The sequence below is a fragment of the Neoarius graeffei genome, chromosome 1 (genome assembly GCF_027579695.1).
Source record: "Neoarius graeffei isolate fNeoGra1 chromosome 1, fNeoGra1.pri, whole genome shotgun sequence".
NCBI lineage: Eukaryota > Metazoa > Chordata > Actinopteri > Siluriformes > Ariidae > Neoarius > Neoarius graeffei.
In genome coordinates, this window is record NC_083569.1 from 73,547,683 (window position 1) to 73,565,235 (window position 17,553).

General features: G+C 40.7%; 1 protein-coding gene across 2 annotated transcripts in view; it reads left to right on the forward strand.

Moving 5' to 3' along the window:
* Positions 1-17,553, forward strand: part of col4a6 (collagen, type IV, alpha 6) — a 221,439-nt gene that overhangs the window by 157,558 nt on the left and 46,328 nt on the right. The window contains exons 7-14 of one of the 2 annotated variants that reach the window (XM_060923953.1): positions 287-403; positions 3,049-3,105; positions 3,624-3,650; positions 6,846-6,908; positions 7,061-7,096; positions 9,725-9,766; positions 15,208-15,300; positions 15,770-15,814. In XM_060923953.1, the coding sequence (XP_060779936.1) occupies positions 287-403; positions 3,049-3,105; positions 3,624-3,650; positions 6,846-6,908; positions 7,061-7,096; positions 9,725-9,766; positions 15,208-15,300; positions 15,770-15,814 (480 nt within the window). Of the gene's footprint in view, positions 1-286; positions 404-3,048; positions 3,106-3,623; positions 3,651-6,845; positions 6,909-7,060; positions 7,097-9,724; positions 9,767-14,665; positions 14,753-15,207; positions 15,301-15,769; positions 15,815-17,553 lie in introns of both variants that reach the window. The other variant, XM_060924036.1, reaches the window with a different exon arrangement.

The following is a 17,553-nucleotide window of genomic DNA, read 5'->3' on the forward strand; positions in this document are numbered from 1 at the left end:
TGCTTTTTTTTAAAAATAATTCTAGCTTCTTAGTGAGTTGAATTGAAATTTTCCATGCTCATCTGGAATTTGCCACTCAGTTTACTCTATTTCAAAAAAATTTCACAGATTCTTCTGTTGTAAATGATGTGACTGCAAAGATGTCACAGAATTAACGTGATGTCTGTTGAGTAACCACTTTCTTTCAGTCAGACTCTGTTACACTGATAATCATCACTAGTGATATATCTTCATAGTGGCAGCAGTTCTAGGGTCTAACGTTTGGTTTAATGGAATGTTGAAACAGGGTCACCCAGGCCAGGAGGGACCAGCAGGACTGCCAGGAGCAGACGGCTGTAACGGTACACGAGGTGACCCTGGGTTCCCTGGCTTCTCTGGAAGGCCTGGCCAACCTGGACCTCAAGTAAGTATGGAGAACAATAAGCAGGAAGGACTTGCTGTTGTTATTTAGAGCCATGAATGACCAAAAATGCATCAAAAAAATCCATAGTAATGTAACAAAATGGCATCACAAATGTGTAAAGTATTTTGTACATATTGTAACGTAGGTAATAGATCAGAAGTGCCATTTCAGTTAATAAGGATAATGCTGGTAAGGAATTCCCAATAAATTATTTCTAACACTAACTTTAGCGATCCTTCAGAAGCCACACTGGCAAAGTGTTAAGAATATAATTGAAGAACATGTGTAATACTTATTATTCTATCCACATTCACTCTATATGAGTAATTGCACGCTCTGATTGGCTACTCTACTACTACTACTAGGATATCAGCTCATATACCGTGAGTAGAGAAAAACAAAATGGCAGAGTGTGTTGCTGAACCAACCGAAGATGAAATAAAAACTCTACTTGGAAAAAAATACAAAAATAAGCAACAAAATATGGGATAAATGTATTTGATGGTAATAACGTATCTTTTTTATTTTTCAAGAATTAATATTATTATAGCATTTTTAACAAATTGCTCCTATCATTTCACCGGTTTGTTTACATTCTAAGCGGAAATGATTTTGTCGGACGTTTTGTATAAAGTTTTTATTTATCAAATTTGCTAAAAATAAAAATGCTCTGTTTCTCAAAATCCAGTGAATGTGAATAGAATGAAACAAACAGTTATTCCACTCGATTTCGTCGTACACAGCTTATAGCCACTTCGGTGCTACGTGCCTCATCAGCTATCAGCTCATGTACGACTCGATTTCGTGGAATAACTGTTAAATAGAGGGCGGCACGGTGGTGTAGTGGTTAGCGCTGTCGCCTCACAGCAAGAAGGTCCTGGGTTCGAGCCCTGTGGCCGGCGAGGGCCTTTCTGTGTGGAGTTTGCATGTTCTCCCCGTGTCCGCGTGGGTTTCCTCCGGGTGCTCCGGTTTCCCCCACAGTCCAAAGACATGCAGGTTAGGTTAACTGGTGACTCTAAATTGACCGTAGGTGTGAATGTGAGTGTGAATGGTTGTCTGTGTCTATGTGTCAGCCCTGTGATGACCTGGCGACTTGTCCAGGGTGTACCCCGCCTTTCGCCCGTAGTCAGCTGGGATAGGCTCCAGCTTGCCTGCGACCCTGTAGAACAGGATAAAGCAGCTACAGATAATGAGATGAGATGAGAACTGTTAAATAGACATTTAGTAGTGACAGTCATGTTTTTGCAACATGCTGGATAGAATGATTCGCATAGGAAGGAATCAGCACATTGCTACACATATATCCCCCCTGTCAGGTCACCAAGGTGCTACTGTTCATGGACACATTGCTATGTGCTATTGCATTGGTATTTTTTTATGGCATAACAAACAGTTTCTAGTTGTAGAGCATTTCAGTGTTACCTATTAACCCTTCTTCTATTCTATTATAAACTATTGTTTTATTATTCCCCTTTGGCCCAAAGGGGGATTATGTCGTGGCAATTTCCGTCCATCTGTCCGTCCGTCCCGGGAAGGGTGCTCACCTTCTGAAATCAACTCTTCTCGCAAGTTTTGGAGGAATTTCACAAAACTTGACAGGATTCTTTGTGATATGTCGGTAATACGCATATTGTAATTTCGTTAAATTCAGTCACACTTTGCCAGAGTTACAGCCCTTGATTAACAAAATTATACTTTAACAATTTCATGAGCGTGTGTTTTCCTTTTGAAATCAACTCCTCTCACAATTTTTGGAGGAATTTCACAAAACTTGGCAAAAAGCATTGTTATATGTCGGTACTACGCAGATTGTAATTTCGTTAAATTTGGTCACATTTTACCAGAGTTGTGGCCCTTGATTAACAACCTTGTACTTTCACAGTTTCATAAGAGTGTGTTTTACTTCTGAAATCAACTCCTCACAATTTTTGGAGGAATTTCACAAAACTTGGCAAAAGACCTTGTTATATGACGGTAATACGCATATTGAGATTTAATTTCGTTTGTGAAAATTTTACCAGCGTTTTGACCCTTGATTAAATAACTTGTACTTTGACCATTTCCTGAGGGTGGACGTTCTTCTGAAATCAACTCCTCTTACAATTTGTGGAGGAATTTCACCAAACTTGGCAAAAGGCTTTGTTATATGACAGTTATACGCATATTGAAATTTCATTTAATTTGGGCAAATTTTTACCAGAGTTATGCCCTTCATTATTAACAAACTTGTACTTTGACAATTTCATCAAGGTGTGCTGGCTTTCTGAAATCAACTTTCTTCACAATTTTTGGAGGAATTTCATGTAAGTTGGCAAAAAGTTTTTATCCCCCGCTGGCCGAAAGGCCCGAAGGGGGATTATGTCGTGGCGATGTCCATCTGTCCGTCCGTCCCGGGAAGGCTGCTCATCTTCTGAAATCAACTCCTCTCACAATTTTTGGAGGAATTTCATGAAACGTGACAGGATTCTTTGTTATATGTCGGTAATACACATATTGCAATTTTGTTCAATTCAGTCGCATTTTACCAGAGTTATGGCAGAGTTGCCAACGGGGGATATTGTGCTCTCAGAGCACTCTTGTTAAACAATATAACATTATATGACAGTCTTGATGTTTGTTTGTTTGTTTTTTTGTCTTTTTATTAGGGGATACCTGGTGTCAAAGGGCAAAAAGGAGAACCACGGTTCATTTCTACACCCTCGGTACCTCAACACCTTACTGTGCACTTCTGATTTTACTGACAATCTGTTAATGTAGTACTTCTAGTGAAACTTAATACCTGAAAGCTGTTGTGTTAATTACTGTGTTCACAAAAACGTGTGACATGGGCACATGCAATCTCTCTCACTCACTCACTCACTCACTCACTCACTCACTCACTCACTCACTCACTCTCTCTCTCACACACACACACACACACACACACACACACACACACACACACACACACACACACACACACTGTCCCTGAAGCCAAAGGTAACACAGTTTCTGTTCCCTAACATAGTCATACTCTCATGTATTCTCTCCTTTCCAAGACCGAGCAAAAAGTGTTATTGTAAAGCTCCTTTATGGAGATATATTTGAATACTGAGAGCATACAGTTCCAGAGTATAATAAAGAATCAGCATCATTTTTGTTCTGTCATATATACCGGTACAATTGACAAACCTATCTTAGTTTATCCTTCTTTCTCTTTTTGTGTGTTTATCTTCTTTAGGTTCCTTTTGGTCCTGTTGGTGAACGCGTAAGATTTTGATTACATATGTTGACATTTAATACAAATACTCTCTCGCAATTTCTTTACTGTTTAGCCATCACAGCAGCTTCCAGCTGAGTTATGGGTCCGTCTCAGAAACTGGTCTCTCATTTGGGACATTATGGTCAAAAAATTAATTTTCTAATTTTACTAATTTTTTTTGCATTTACCTAACACTCAATGTTTCTTTTGTCATGTTTAATAAGAATAAAGCTAGTATCTTGCTTTATCTGGCCTCCACTGTGGAAAATGTTTTTGATTACAATTCAAATGCTTTTGTAAAATTGATTTTCATATAAAATAACTACATCATGAAGAATTAAAGCCCTTCCTTCACAGATGAGTGAAAATATTGAATAAATTTCCTCTTTTTGATTGCTTGGGTTAAAAATGCCAAGTTATGATGACTGAATTGATTATTCACTTAAATATGAATAATATGATACAGTTTGGGGTATTTGATATGGCGGAATAGGACAATAGGACACAATGGAAAAATCAAGAACACACCGGAAAGATGAGAATAACGGCGGTGGTAAAAGAACAGCGACTGTACCGGCTGAAGGTCGCGCGGGTCTCTGCTGCGGCGCGCGGGCAACGGGACATCACTACCGCACCGGACGGAGTGCGAGACGGGGGCGGGGCAAAATGACTGGCCGTAGATTCTATCAAAAGTTCGATCTAAATTGACCATGATTGCAAAATATTGGCCAAAAATACGCAAACACTACGAAATATGAAAGCAAGATGAAAAAGAAACATTCTATTGCCTTATACTGCAAGACTAAAACCAAATAAAACTGTCAAAACTCACCTTTTCAGTGATAACGTCCGAACAGATCACCCGCGTAACAGAAAGACCGCAAATGGAAGCACGATCAACTTCTAACTGTTGGAGTGGAAAATTCCATTCTACACATGCAAATTGTTAATGTGTGTCCTTCCCCACACACAAATAACACGCTACGGTAAAAAATAGACCACAACTCATTTTATAGCTCAGAAATTCATACAAGACCAGCTACCATCGTAACATATTCTGTAAGAAACATATTCTATACCTAACTTTCAGCTTTCGTTTTAAAAAACAAAATTGCAGATTTATAATTAAATTTTGATATGGCGTAGTGATTTTAAGTTACTACTTTTGGTGAGGTAGTGACTTTGACCCTGAGGCTTTCCGTTTAGATCAAAACACACGATCGTATTGGGTTTGGGTCTGCGGAAAATGGAGTTACGACGGTGATCAAATATTTTGCATGATGTTTTATTACGGTTATGATTATTCTGTGAGCTCACCAATCCTTAGGTGTATAAAGTTAAAAATTAAAATACAATTAGTGATAACTGTAGACTTTTCAGTGGACTACAGCCTTTTTAAGGGAATGCCATGTAGTCAACCATTTATCATGTCCCATATCTAGCCACCATTTTTCCACAAATTTGCAGAATTTTTGCCAAATTCTGAATAGAGTATTCACATCAAAGATTTAGTTTTATCTGTATTATTTCTTTCATCATTTTATTTCAAATTAAAACCAACATCACCATTCAAAACTGTATAGTTTATTGACTGTGCGTATATTTAGTGAGGTACCCCCACAGTACCCAGTTTCTGAGACAGACCCTTATCCAAAAGGTTTCCTTATACACTACCGTTCAAAAGTTTGGGGTCACCCAGACAATTTTGTGTTTTCCATGAAAAGTCACACTTTTATTTACCGCCATAAGTTGTAAAATGAATAGAAAATATAGTCGAGCCATTTTTCTGGCCATTTTGAGCATTTAATCGACCCCACAAATGTGATGCTCCAGAAACTCAATCTGCTCAAAGGAAGGTCAGTTTTATAGCTTCTCTATAAGGCCAAGTTTACATTAGACCGTATCTGTCTCATTTTCTTCGTGGATGCACTGTCCGTTTACATTAAACCGCCTGGAAACGCCGGGAAACGGGAATCCACCAGGGTCCACGTATTCAATCCAGATCGTGTCAGCACCGGTGCTGTGTAAACATTGAGAACACGCAGATACGCTGTGCTGAGCTCTAGCTGGCGTCGTCATTGGACAACGTCACTGTGACATCCACCTTCCTGATTCGCTGGCGTTGGTCATGTGACACGACTGCTGAAAAACGGCGCAGACTTCCGCCTTGTATCACCTTTCATTAAAGAGTATAAAAGTATGAAAATACTGCAAATACTGATGCAAATACTGCCCATTGTGTAGTTATGATTGTCTTTAGGCTTGCCATCCTTCCACTTGCAAGTGGTAAGTGATATGCGCTGGGATCACACGCACAGCGGCTCAGTCCCGAATCACTGCTTGTGCACTACACTTGCGTGCTCTGTGAGCTGCGCAGGGCCGGAGTGCGCACCCTCCAGAGGGCACTCGCTGTTCAGGGCGGAGTGATTTGGAGCGCAGGATGCCTGCGGAGCCGAGCGTATCCGTGTATTGGTATTGCTGTGTGCACGCAAATCGTGTATTGGTGTTGCTGTGTGCACACTAATCGTTTTAAAAATGTTAATCTGATGATCCGCTGATACGGTCTAATGTAAACATGGGCTAAAGAGCTCAACTGTTTTCAGCTGTGCTAACATGATTGTACAAGGGTTTTCTAATCATCCATTAGCCTTCTGAGGCAATGAGCAAACACATTGTACCATTAGAACACTGGAGTGAGAGTTGCTGGAAATGGGCCTCTATACACCTATGGAGATATTGCACCAAAAACCAGACATTTGCAGCTAGAATAGTCATTTAGCACATTAGCAATGTATAGAGTGGATTTCTGATTAGTTTAAAGTGATCTTCATTGAAAAGAACAGTGCTTTTCTTTCAAAAATAAGGACATTTCAAAGTGACCCCAAACTTTTGAACGGTAGTGTAAATTTTGATCCTTTTGCTGTATTAAATGGCAGGATTGCAGGAACAGGTTACAAGGTCACTCACACACCCCAGAATTTACAGCATAACTCATCATTTATAAATGTCCAATATTTTACTGCAATATGGAAAACATTCATATGGTAGTGCTTAGTTTACTGAAACACAGAAAGGAACCTAAACATCAGCAAATGATGCAGGAAAATGCAACAAGCACAATAAGAAAACCAACACCAAATCTCAATTCACTGTGTTAGGGACCAAGGAAACCACTTACATTTGTCCAACATTTGTTCCCAGGGTTTTCCTGGTCCAGTTGGCCTCCCAGGTCCCGTCGGCCCTATCGGTTTACCTGGTTACCCTGTATGTATCCCTACTTCAAAGTGTGTGTGTGTGTGTGTGTGTGTGTGTTTGTTTTATACCCTCCATGCTCGTACCACATCCTAGCTTAAAAACTGTAATATGTTCCATGTAATAATGTATATCAACACATCCTTTTCTGTCCCTCTCTTTAGGGACGTCCTGGTCCTCCAGGCTTTCCTGGGCCAACAGTAAGTTGCAAGCTAGCATGTACTGCAGCATTTTAAGTTTTATGCAAGGGAACATGAGAGTTCTATTGATAAATCTAATCTAAATTACAGAAATCATGGCCTTGACATTTGGCATTTTCTTAGTTTTAACTTGTCTAATGCCGCTTTTCCACTACCAATGCGGCTGAGTTGGGCTGAGCCGTGCCGTGCTGAGTTGGGCTGAGTCGAGCTGAGCGGGGCTGTTGGAGTTGCATTTCGACTACAACCGCACTGAACCGTGCTGGCTGGAAGTGGGTGGACACATTGGGTGGAGTTAGCGAAAGTGGGTGGACGTCAAGTGATGTCGTTAGGCGGCGCAAACAGTGACATCAGTGACCTTTTAAGCGGTAGTCTCACGACCCGGATAGTAAACAATAAACATGGAGGACATGGAGTCGTTAGTGTTGCTGGTCTTGGTGCTGTGGCTTGTTGTCACCGACAACGCCAACAGATACTGGCAAGAGCGTATAGATGAGGCGAGGCGCATAAGGCTTCAGAAATTCTCGTAGTTCGTAATTCTTCTTCTTCCGGGTTTACGGTGTTTACAGATCCCAGCGTGCTCGCGGGGCGTGTGTGGGCATGTGAGGACACTTCTCCTCACCAATCAGTGCACAGGGGAGTGTCTCCTCACGCCCCTCGCCCCACTCGGCTCGGTTTGGCTCGCTTCAGCCCCACTCCAAAACCGTGCGAGTTTTGGGTGCTGAGTAGGGCTGAAGCGAGCTGAGTCGTGCTGTTTTGAGATAGTCGAAACGCGAGCCGTGTCGGGCTGAAGTAAGCTGAAGTGAGCTGAAAAAGGGTAGTGGAAAAGGGCCATTAGATGCTGTAAGTAGCAGACAGCATATTTACAGTTGTGGTCAGAAGTTTACATACAGTGACAGGAATGTCATCTTGGATATGAATGTCATGGCAATATTTGGCTTTCAATAATTTCTTTGAACTGTTCTTTTTCTGTGGCAGAATGTACAGCACACATCTTTAATTAAAAAAAACACTAGAATTTGGTGCACAAGTATTAATTTTCCTTGGGTTTTCTGAAATCAATGCAGGGTCAAAATTATACATTCAGGCTCAAAAATTTACATACAGCACACCTAATATTTGGGTAAAATGTCTCTTCACAAGATTCACCTTGACCAAACATTTTTGTTTACCATGAACAAGCTTCTAGCAGAATTCTGGTTGGATATTTCATGGTGCTTCATGGTACAGTAGAATTGGTAGAGTTCAATTAATTTTTTTTTCTTGGCATGGACTCGACTTATAAGCACGGTCCATATATTTTCAGTAGGGTTGAAGTCAGGACTTGTTTTAGTTTAATATTAGCCTGCTTTATCCTCCACAACCAACTCTGATGCGTGTTTGGGTTCATTGTCCTGTTGTAAGTCCCAAGTCGTGTTCAAGTTTCTGATGGTTTATGCTGAAGAATTCTGAGGTAGTCCTCCTTCTTCATTATTCCATCCACTTTGTGCAATGAACCAGTTCCACTGGCAATAAAACAGCCCCAGAGCATGATCCTACCACCACCACCAGCTAGTAACAGTGTCCCTCTCTACATGGTGGTCATCTGACCATACAGCTTTCCTCCAGAAGGCTTTTTCTTTGTTCTTGTGGTCAGCTTCAAACTTTAGTTAAGCTTGAAGGTGTCACTTTTGAAGCAAGGGGTTATTTCTTGGATAGCAGCCTCTTAGTCCATGGTGATCTGAACTGTAAACGGTGATCCATCAGCTTCCAGTTCATGGCAGGGCTGTGCCATGGTGGTTCCCAGGTTGTTCCTGACCATCCAAACCAATGTCCTTTCAGCTGAGGGTGATAGTTTGGGTTTTATTGAAGCAAAGTGGCTTGGCAAAGCAACTACACCTCACAATGACTTGGATACAATTGTTTGAACTGATCTTGGAATTTTCAGTTGTTTAGAAATGGCTCCAAGAGACATTCCAGAGTTGTGTATATCTGCGATCCTCTTTCTCAGATCTGCACTGAACTCCTTGGACTTCCCACTGTATTGTGTGTTGGTCAATCTAATGAGTGCTGTAAACAAACCCTTTATATGAAGGCACAGAGAAGCTGCCAGCTGTAGTCAATCATGATCACTAACAGGAAGTTAAGAGACCTCGGCCTCTGCAAAATAAGAGACATTTTGGAAGTTTCAGCACCTGTGAATTAATAATCTAAGTGTGCGTATGTAAATTTTTGACCCTGTAAGTATAATTTTGACCCTGTGTTGATTTCAGAAAACCCAAAGAAAATTAAAACTTGTGCACCAAATTCTAGTGTTTTTTTTTTTAAATTAAAGCTGTATGCTGTACAATCATTCTGCCACAGAAAAAGAACAGTTCAAAGAAATTACTGAAAGGCCAAATATTGCCATGACATTCATATCCAAGATGACATTCATGTCACTGTATGTAAACTTCTGACCACAACTGTAAGTACGGCAGAATATTTCTGATGCATACTATAAACAAAGAAAAAAGATGACACAGAATTGCATTTTATTTGTAATTAATGCTACTGTCTTTACTGTTTCATGGATGTTAGATTGTGGAATGGATGTAGCCGCTGAAACAGTTTGATCCACAGAATTGTCAACATTTCTGCTTTATTTTTCAGGGAACCCCTGGCCAGGGTTATGAAGGGGAGAAAGGAGAGAAGGTATTTCAGTTGTTCCAGTGTCAGTTCATTCCCACACACACAAAAAAAAACAGTTCTCCATTCCAATATAAAACCACTGTACTGTATTCCTGTATTTCATAAACGGAATGTTTTTCAGTAATATGATGTACGATGTATACTATATATAGATAGATCTGTGTAATTGTGTGTTGAAAATAGATGCAAGCATTTCACATATACCAGATGACCTGATTTGACAACTGAGTACCACAGACAGTTCGTTAGAGCTTGGCTTTGGTTATGACCTGGAAAACGTTACAAACGTCTCCATGTTAAAATAACTGAATCAGCTTTTTCATGTCATCATGTCATCTGAAGAAAATATTTTAGTGGGTCAGTTGGTGTATGATCTGTGCACTTAACCCCTAAATGCATACCTTGGGTTGTCAGTTACTTGTGATCTGTTTGTCACCTCTACTTTCAGCAAGGTCTCCACCTCCCTGATATTCCTCATACTGCAAAATTATTGACAAAATGATTTCTGAGGTGACCTCTAAAACAATGAAGCTGAATTAGTTGCCAAAAAGCATGTAATGATTCGTTAATGATCTATCTGACAGCACCTATTGACAAAAAATCTAACTATAAAACCATATTTGTCTATTTTTAGTGAAATATTTTGTTAGTTTTACCCTGTCATGACAGATTGATGATGCATGATACATGGTGTTCTGGGTTAATATGGATCCAAGCATTTAGGGGTTAAAGTGACTGATAGTGAATAAAGGCAATGTCACGCTAAGAGACAACATTAACAGTCTTTCCTCATGCAACTTTTTATTTATTTATTTATTTATTTATTTATGTTTCTTGGCTAAGACACCATCATGTTACTTATTAAACCTCTTGCATGCTGGAATGGAGCTTTTTTTCTCTCTGAAACTCCCCAACGTACACTAATCCACCTTTATTTTGTTTGCCCGTCTCTTATCGAAATCATGTTTCCTCATTTCAAAGTCCATGGCAATATGTTTGGTGTTATGATTAACAGAGATAAGAGGATGAGTAACACTTTCTATGAATGTTATCTGAAGTTTATGCACTGAACGCAGTCGTTGCACTGATAGTAATGTGTATGTGGCACAGATAGTCATCACTGCTTGACTGTATATATTTTCAGTTGATGCATAACAGTTATTCCATGAAATCAAGTCATACATGAGCTGATAGCCGGCGAGGCGTGTAGAACCGAGTTGGCTATAAGCCATGTACGATGAGATTGAGTAGAATAATTGTTTTATTCCATTGACATTCACTGGATTTTGAGAAACGGAGCATTTTTATTTTCATTTTTTGCAAATTTGATAAAAATAAAAAAAACTTTGTACAAAACATCCGACAAAACCATTTCCACTTAGGCGGACTTCTTAAAAACCTATCGATGGCCGCACAAATTGACTTTAGTGTTGTTGTTTTTTTGTAGAAACTGCCGTCTTGCTGTCGTGCCGAGGTCTAGAATAGCTTTCGACATTTATTTAATTCTTCCTTGGACATTTCAATTCTACAATTTTCAAACTTCTTTGAGCTTTTGAACCAGTCTAAAAAATTCAACAATGTTAATGCTTAAAGATGAAAAATGTGAACAAACCGGTGAAATGACAAGAGTAATTTGTGAAAAATATCATAATAATAATAATAATAACAAACTATGTGGGGGCGGCACGGTGGTGTAGTGGTTAGCGCTGTCGCCTCACAGCAAGAAGGTCCGGGTTCGAGCCCCGTGGCCGGCGAGGGCCTTTCTGTGTGGAGTTTGCATGTTCTCCCCGTGTCCGCGTGGGTTTCCTCCGGGTGCTCCGGTTTCCCCCACAGTCCAAAGACATGCAGGTTAGGTTAACTGATGACTCTAAATTGACCGTAGGTGTGAATGGTTGTCTGTGTCTATGTGTCAGCCCTGTGATGACCTGGCGACTTGTCCAGGGTGTACCCCGCCTTTCGACCGTAGTCAGCTGGGATAGGCTCCAGCTTGCCTGCGACCCTGTAGAACAGGATAAAGCAGCTAGAGATAATGAGATGAGATGAGACAAACTATGTGCAATCAAGTAGGCAGTCGATGCTTGTTGCGGTTGCTAACGAAGGGCTCCCCATCAAAGAAAAGGCTGAGACCCCAAAGCAACTGAAAAAAAGGAAAAGGCTAGAACGGGTACAAGGGTGGAAGAGCAAGCCTCTGCATGGGCAATTTGTGCGCCAAACAGAAGAAGTAAGAGATGAGGCATCTTGGGACTGGCTGAGGAAAGGAGATCTTAGGAAGGAGACTGAGGAACTGATTATAGCTGCGCAGGATCAAGCATTGAGAATGAATGCGATCAAGGCAAAGGTTGAAAAACAAAATCTGTCTCCACTCTGTAGGATGTGCGGGGAGAAGGATGAGACAATATGGCACCTGATCACTGAATGTAGTAAGTTGGCGCAGAGTACAAACATCGTCATGATAATGTTGCTAGGATCCTTCGTTGGAACATCACCTGATCTCATGGACTCGAAGTAACGGATAAGTGGTATGAGCATAAGCCCAAAGGGATAATGGAGAGCGAAGAAGTGAAGTTGCTATGGGATTTCAATATCCAGACGTGTTCCCACATCCAAGTAAGAAGACCAGACCTAGTGGTGATAGATTGAAAGAAGGGTTTTAACATTATTGGCATCGCCGTCCCTGGAGACGCTGGAGTTGCTGAGAAAGAAAATGAGAAAATTGATCAGTACCAGGACTTGTGAAGGGAGGTAGCAAAGTTATAGAACATTAAAGCAAGAGTGGTTTCAGTGGTGGTGGGCGCGCTAGGCACAGTCACGCCAAACCTAACTAAACACCTCGAGTCAATTGACTTGACCACGAAGATTGAGCTGCTTCAGAAGGCAGCCTTCCTTGGCACAGCACGCCTCCTCAGAAAAGTACTTGAGGCTTAAGGTTACAAGACGTAGCTTGCCCTCAGTACTGAAATTCGGTTCCAGCTACCAATTTATAGCTGTGTAGCAATAAATAATAATAATAATAATAATAATAATAATAGGCGGCACGGTGGTGTAGTGGTTAGTGCTGTCGCCTCACAGCAAGAAGGTCCGGGTTCGAGCCCCATGGCTGGCGAGGGCCTTTCTGTGTGGAGTTTGCATGTTCTCCCCGTGTCCGCATGGGTTTCCTCCGGGGGCTCCGGTTTCCCCCACAGTCCAAAGGCATGCAGGTTAGGTTAACTGGCGACTCTAAATTGACCGTAGGTGTGAATGTGAGTGTGAATGGTTGTCTGTGTCTATGTGTCAGCCCTGTGATGACCTGGCGACTTGTCCAGGGTGTACCCCGCCTTTCGCCCGTAGTCAGCTGGGATAGGCTCCAGCTTGCCTGTGACCCTGTAGAACAGGATAAAGTGGCTAGAGATAATGAGATGAGATGAGATAATAATAATAATTCTTGAAAAAATTAAAAAAGATATGTTCTTACCATCAAATACTTTCATTCCATATTTTGTTGCCTTTTTTTGGTATTTTTTGGGGTTTTGTTTTCGAGTAGAGTTTTTATTTCTTCCTCAATTGGCTCCGCAAAACGCTCCGCCATTTTGTTTTTCTCTACTCACTGTATATGAGGTGATAGCCTAGTAGTAGAGTAGCCAATCAGAGCGCGCGATTGCTCATATCCAGTGAATGTGGATATTATAAAAAGCATTATAGCTTTTGAAAAGGAGATTTTGGGGATCTTCTTTAAGGTTATGATTGAAGCCAGGGCTGAGATTAGTGTACTCCAACCTTTCTATCATTAATCCCTTCTTGCCTTCTAATCATAGGTAGTTTTATTGATTAACACCAAAATCAAGTGATTGGTAATCATAGGAAGTGTTACTGAAAACTCTTAACTGTTTTATCTGTAATGCATGCATTGAATGGTGTGTCCCCCTAAGTCGCATGTCAGTTCAGAGATTCCATAAAAACATGATATTATAATACTGCAAGTTTAAAAAACAAATGTATAATAGTTTTTTCTTCATTTTTAAATGGAATTCTTGAGCTGCCATATTGGTTGATATTTTGAGTGAACTGTACTTACGGTCACTAGCTCAGGCATAAGAGTGCAACACGGTCACAACCTTAATACATAAAGAAAGTTGTGCGTGTTTGGGTTATCACTATGTTTCACTTTTATACCTTAGTACAAAACCTCACTGTGCTGGTGCTGGATTCAGCTGCTCCCACTTCTTGTGTGACTTCTTTTCCTTTCGATCTTTTGAATGAAAAATGCTTTGGCCCTATGGCAGCATGTGAGTTGACGTTTTTGATCCCTTTGTTTTTATATAAGAATGAACACTAACCATCTTTGGAGAAAACATTATGCATGCTTTCATTGCTCAACTTAAAAAAAAACCTCTGAATGAACTGTATATGAGGAATAATCTAGGTTTATTTTAGTGTTAAACTGGGATATTGGATTAACAGACCTGGAGGAATAATGAATGCTAAAGTAGTGACTAAAAAAATCAGTAACTGGTTTTGGTTCATACTAGTGGACATCAGGAGTATACATTAAAAAGAGCCATTTATTTATGTCTCCCATTTCTTTTTTTCTATTAATTGCTTAATTTTGTTGTCTTACTCCTGTTCCTAGAGCCACTGTCTCACATCCCTCTTTCTTTATCTTCTGCATCTTTAATCCTTTTTTTATCTTCTCTCTCTCTCTGGGTGTGTATCTTCTGCCTTTTCAATAATTTTTCTTTTGCTTCCTGTCAATTTTAATTTTTTCTTTTTTCTCTTATTTACTCTTGTTGTTTGTCCATCACAGTCTTTGCAATCACGCTGCTATCTCTTCCTCTGCTTGTCACTTTCTTTCTGTTTCTCTCTCTTCACCCTCTCCTTCACACACTCTCGGGCTCTAATGTGTACTCTGTGTGTTGTGGATCTCAGGGCGATGCAGGTCTGCCGGGACTCAGGGGTGCTCCGGCTGCTCTGTTAGGCTCACCAGCTATAAGCACAATCAACAAAGGAGAGAAGGTAACACACAGGGGAGCAGTGATGCCAGCCCAGGGAGGGGCTCTGCTAGGGTGAGAGTGATGCATGATGGGAGAAAAGACATCCAGAGCAACAACTGAATCTTCAGAAAAACACTGGAGAACTGACAGGCTTCTGCTGTGGTGTCTGACCAATCGGCCACTGAGCTACTGATCACAGATTGGCGATAGATTAACATTAAAATAATGCAAAGTATTTAATAAATACAGTTCACAAATCAAAGCCTCTGATAATCTCCCTGTCTCACTGAAGCTCCCTCTCACCCTGACCTCCCCACCACCCCATGAGGGGTCACAGTTTTTGAAACTCCACTTCATACCCACATCCCTCAAACCCTCACCACAAAACCAACTCACCCCGTCGTTTCCGCCTCCGTCCAGCAATCCTTCCGTCCTGTCCTGTATAAAAACTCTCTCTTCCTTGGTTACCGTATCCAGGGAGACGTGGGCCTGCCCGGTGACCCAGGCCGCCCACTGGTCAATGGAGTTGTGGAGTTTGTTGGAGTTCCAAAAGGAGACAAAGGAACTCAGGTTTGTGCGATGGCACTGCTCAGACAGATCAACTGGACAAGGATGTGATCGAGCCAAGGAACACCTTCTTCCAACAGTCTACTTCTGCAGTCAATTCAGCCCCATCACTCATCACACAAAACCCCTCCGAGGCTTTAACACTAGCCTACTTCACCCGCTAATTACTGTGATTCATGTTCAAGATGTCACCATGTTTGTTTCTGTTCTGTCATTAGCTATAAGGTTAACAGTTTTATCAAATAATAATAATAATAATAAAATTTAACACACTTCATAGTAAATGGTGTAATAGTTTTCAGAAGATAAGATAAGGTACAGTCAACTTTATTGATGCACCATAGGGGAAATTCACGTTACAGCAGAATGCTCATGGTTTTTCTAATTAGTTTTGGCATATGGGCTGATCACTTTATTCATACCCTTACACTCCTGTCCCTTCTCATTACGTGTCTTTCTGTCTCTTGATCAGGGTGATATTGGCTATCCTGGTGAACCAGGACCACAAGGACCCCCAGTAAGTGACTAATTACAATCTATATTTTCTTTATTTAAACCCTGTGATCTCCTCTGGCTATGATACCTTGTTTGTATATCATTGTTATTTAAGATTACAGTGGTTTACAACTGACGTGTAACAAGAAATGATCAGTAATGTACAGTACATGTACAACCCCGATTCCAAAAAAGTTGGGACAAAGTACAAATTGTAAATAAAAACAGAATGCAATAATTTACAAATCTCAAAAACTGATATTGTATTCACAATAGAATATAGACCACATATCAAATGTCGAAAGTGAGACATTTTGAAATTTCATGCCAAATATTGGCTCATTTGAAATTTCATGACAGCAACACATCTCAAAAAAGTTGGGACAGGGGCAATAAGACGCTGGAAAAGTTAAAGGTACAAAAAAGGAACAGCTGGAGGACCAAATTGCAACTCATTAGGTCAATTGGCAATAGGTCATTAACATGACTGGGTATAAAAAGAGCATCTTGGAGTGGCAGCGGCTCTCAGAAGTAAAGATGGGAAGAGGATCACCAATCCCCCTAATTCTGCGCCGACAAATAGTGGAGCAATATCAGAAAGGAGTTCGACAGTGTAAAATTGCAAAGAGTTTGAACATATCATCATCTACAGTGCATAATATCATCAAAAGATTCAGAGAATCTGGAAGAATCTCTGTGCATAAGGGTCAAGGCAGGAAAACCATACTGGGTGCCCGTGATCTTCGGGCCCTTAGAAGGCACCGCATCACATACTGGCATGCTTCTGTATTGGAAATCACAAAATGGGCTCAGGAATATTTCCAGAGAACATTATCTGTGAACACAATTCACCGTGCCATCCGCCGTTGCCAGCTAAAACTCTATAGTTCAAAGAAGAAGCCGTATCTAAACATGATCCAGAAGCGCAGACGTCTTCTCTGGGCCAAGGCTCATTTAAAATGGACTGTGGCAAAGTGGAAAACTGTTCTGTGGTCAGACGAATCAAAATGTGAAGTTCTTTATGGAAATCAGGGACACCGTGTCATTCGGACTAAAGAGGAGAAGGACGACCCAAGTTATCAGCACTCAGGTCAGAAGCATGCATCTCTGATGGTATGGGGTTGCATTAGTGCATGTGGCATGGGCAGCTTACACATCTGGAAAGACACCATCAATGCTGAAAGGTATATCCAGGTTCTAGAGCAACATATGCTCCCATCCAGACGACGTCTCTTTCAGGGAAGACCTTGCATTTTCCAACATGACAATGCCAAACCACATACTGCATCAATTACAGCATCATGGCTGCGTAGAAGAAGGGTCCGGGTACTGAACTGGCCAGCCTGCAGTCCAGATCTTTCACTCATAGAAAACATTTGGCGCATCATAAAATGGAAGACACGACAAAAAAGACCTAAGACAGTTGAGCCACTAGAATCCTACATTAGACAAGAATGGGTTAACATTCCTATCCCTAAACTTGAGCAACTTGTCTCCTCAGTCCCCAGACGTTTACAGACTGTTGTAAAGAGAAAAGGGGATGTCTCACAGTGGTAAACATGGCCTTGTCCCAACTTTTTTGAGATGTGGTGTTGTCATGAAATTTAAAATCACCTAATTTTTCTCTTTAAATGATACATTTTCTCAGTTTAAACATTTGATATGACATCTATGTTCTATTCTGAATAAAATATGGAATTTTGAAACTTCCACATCATTGCATTCCATTTTTATTTACAATTTGTACGTTGTCCCAACTTT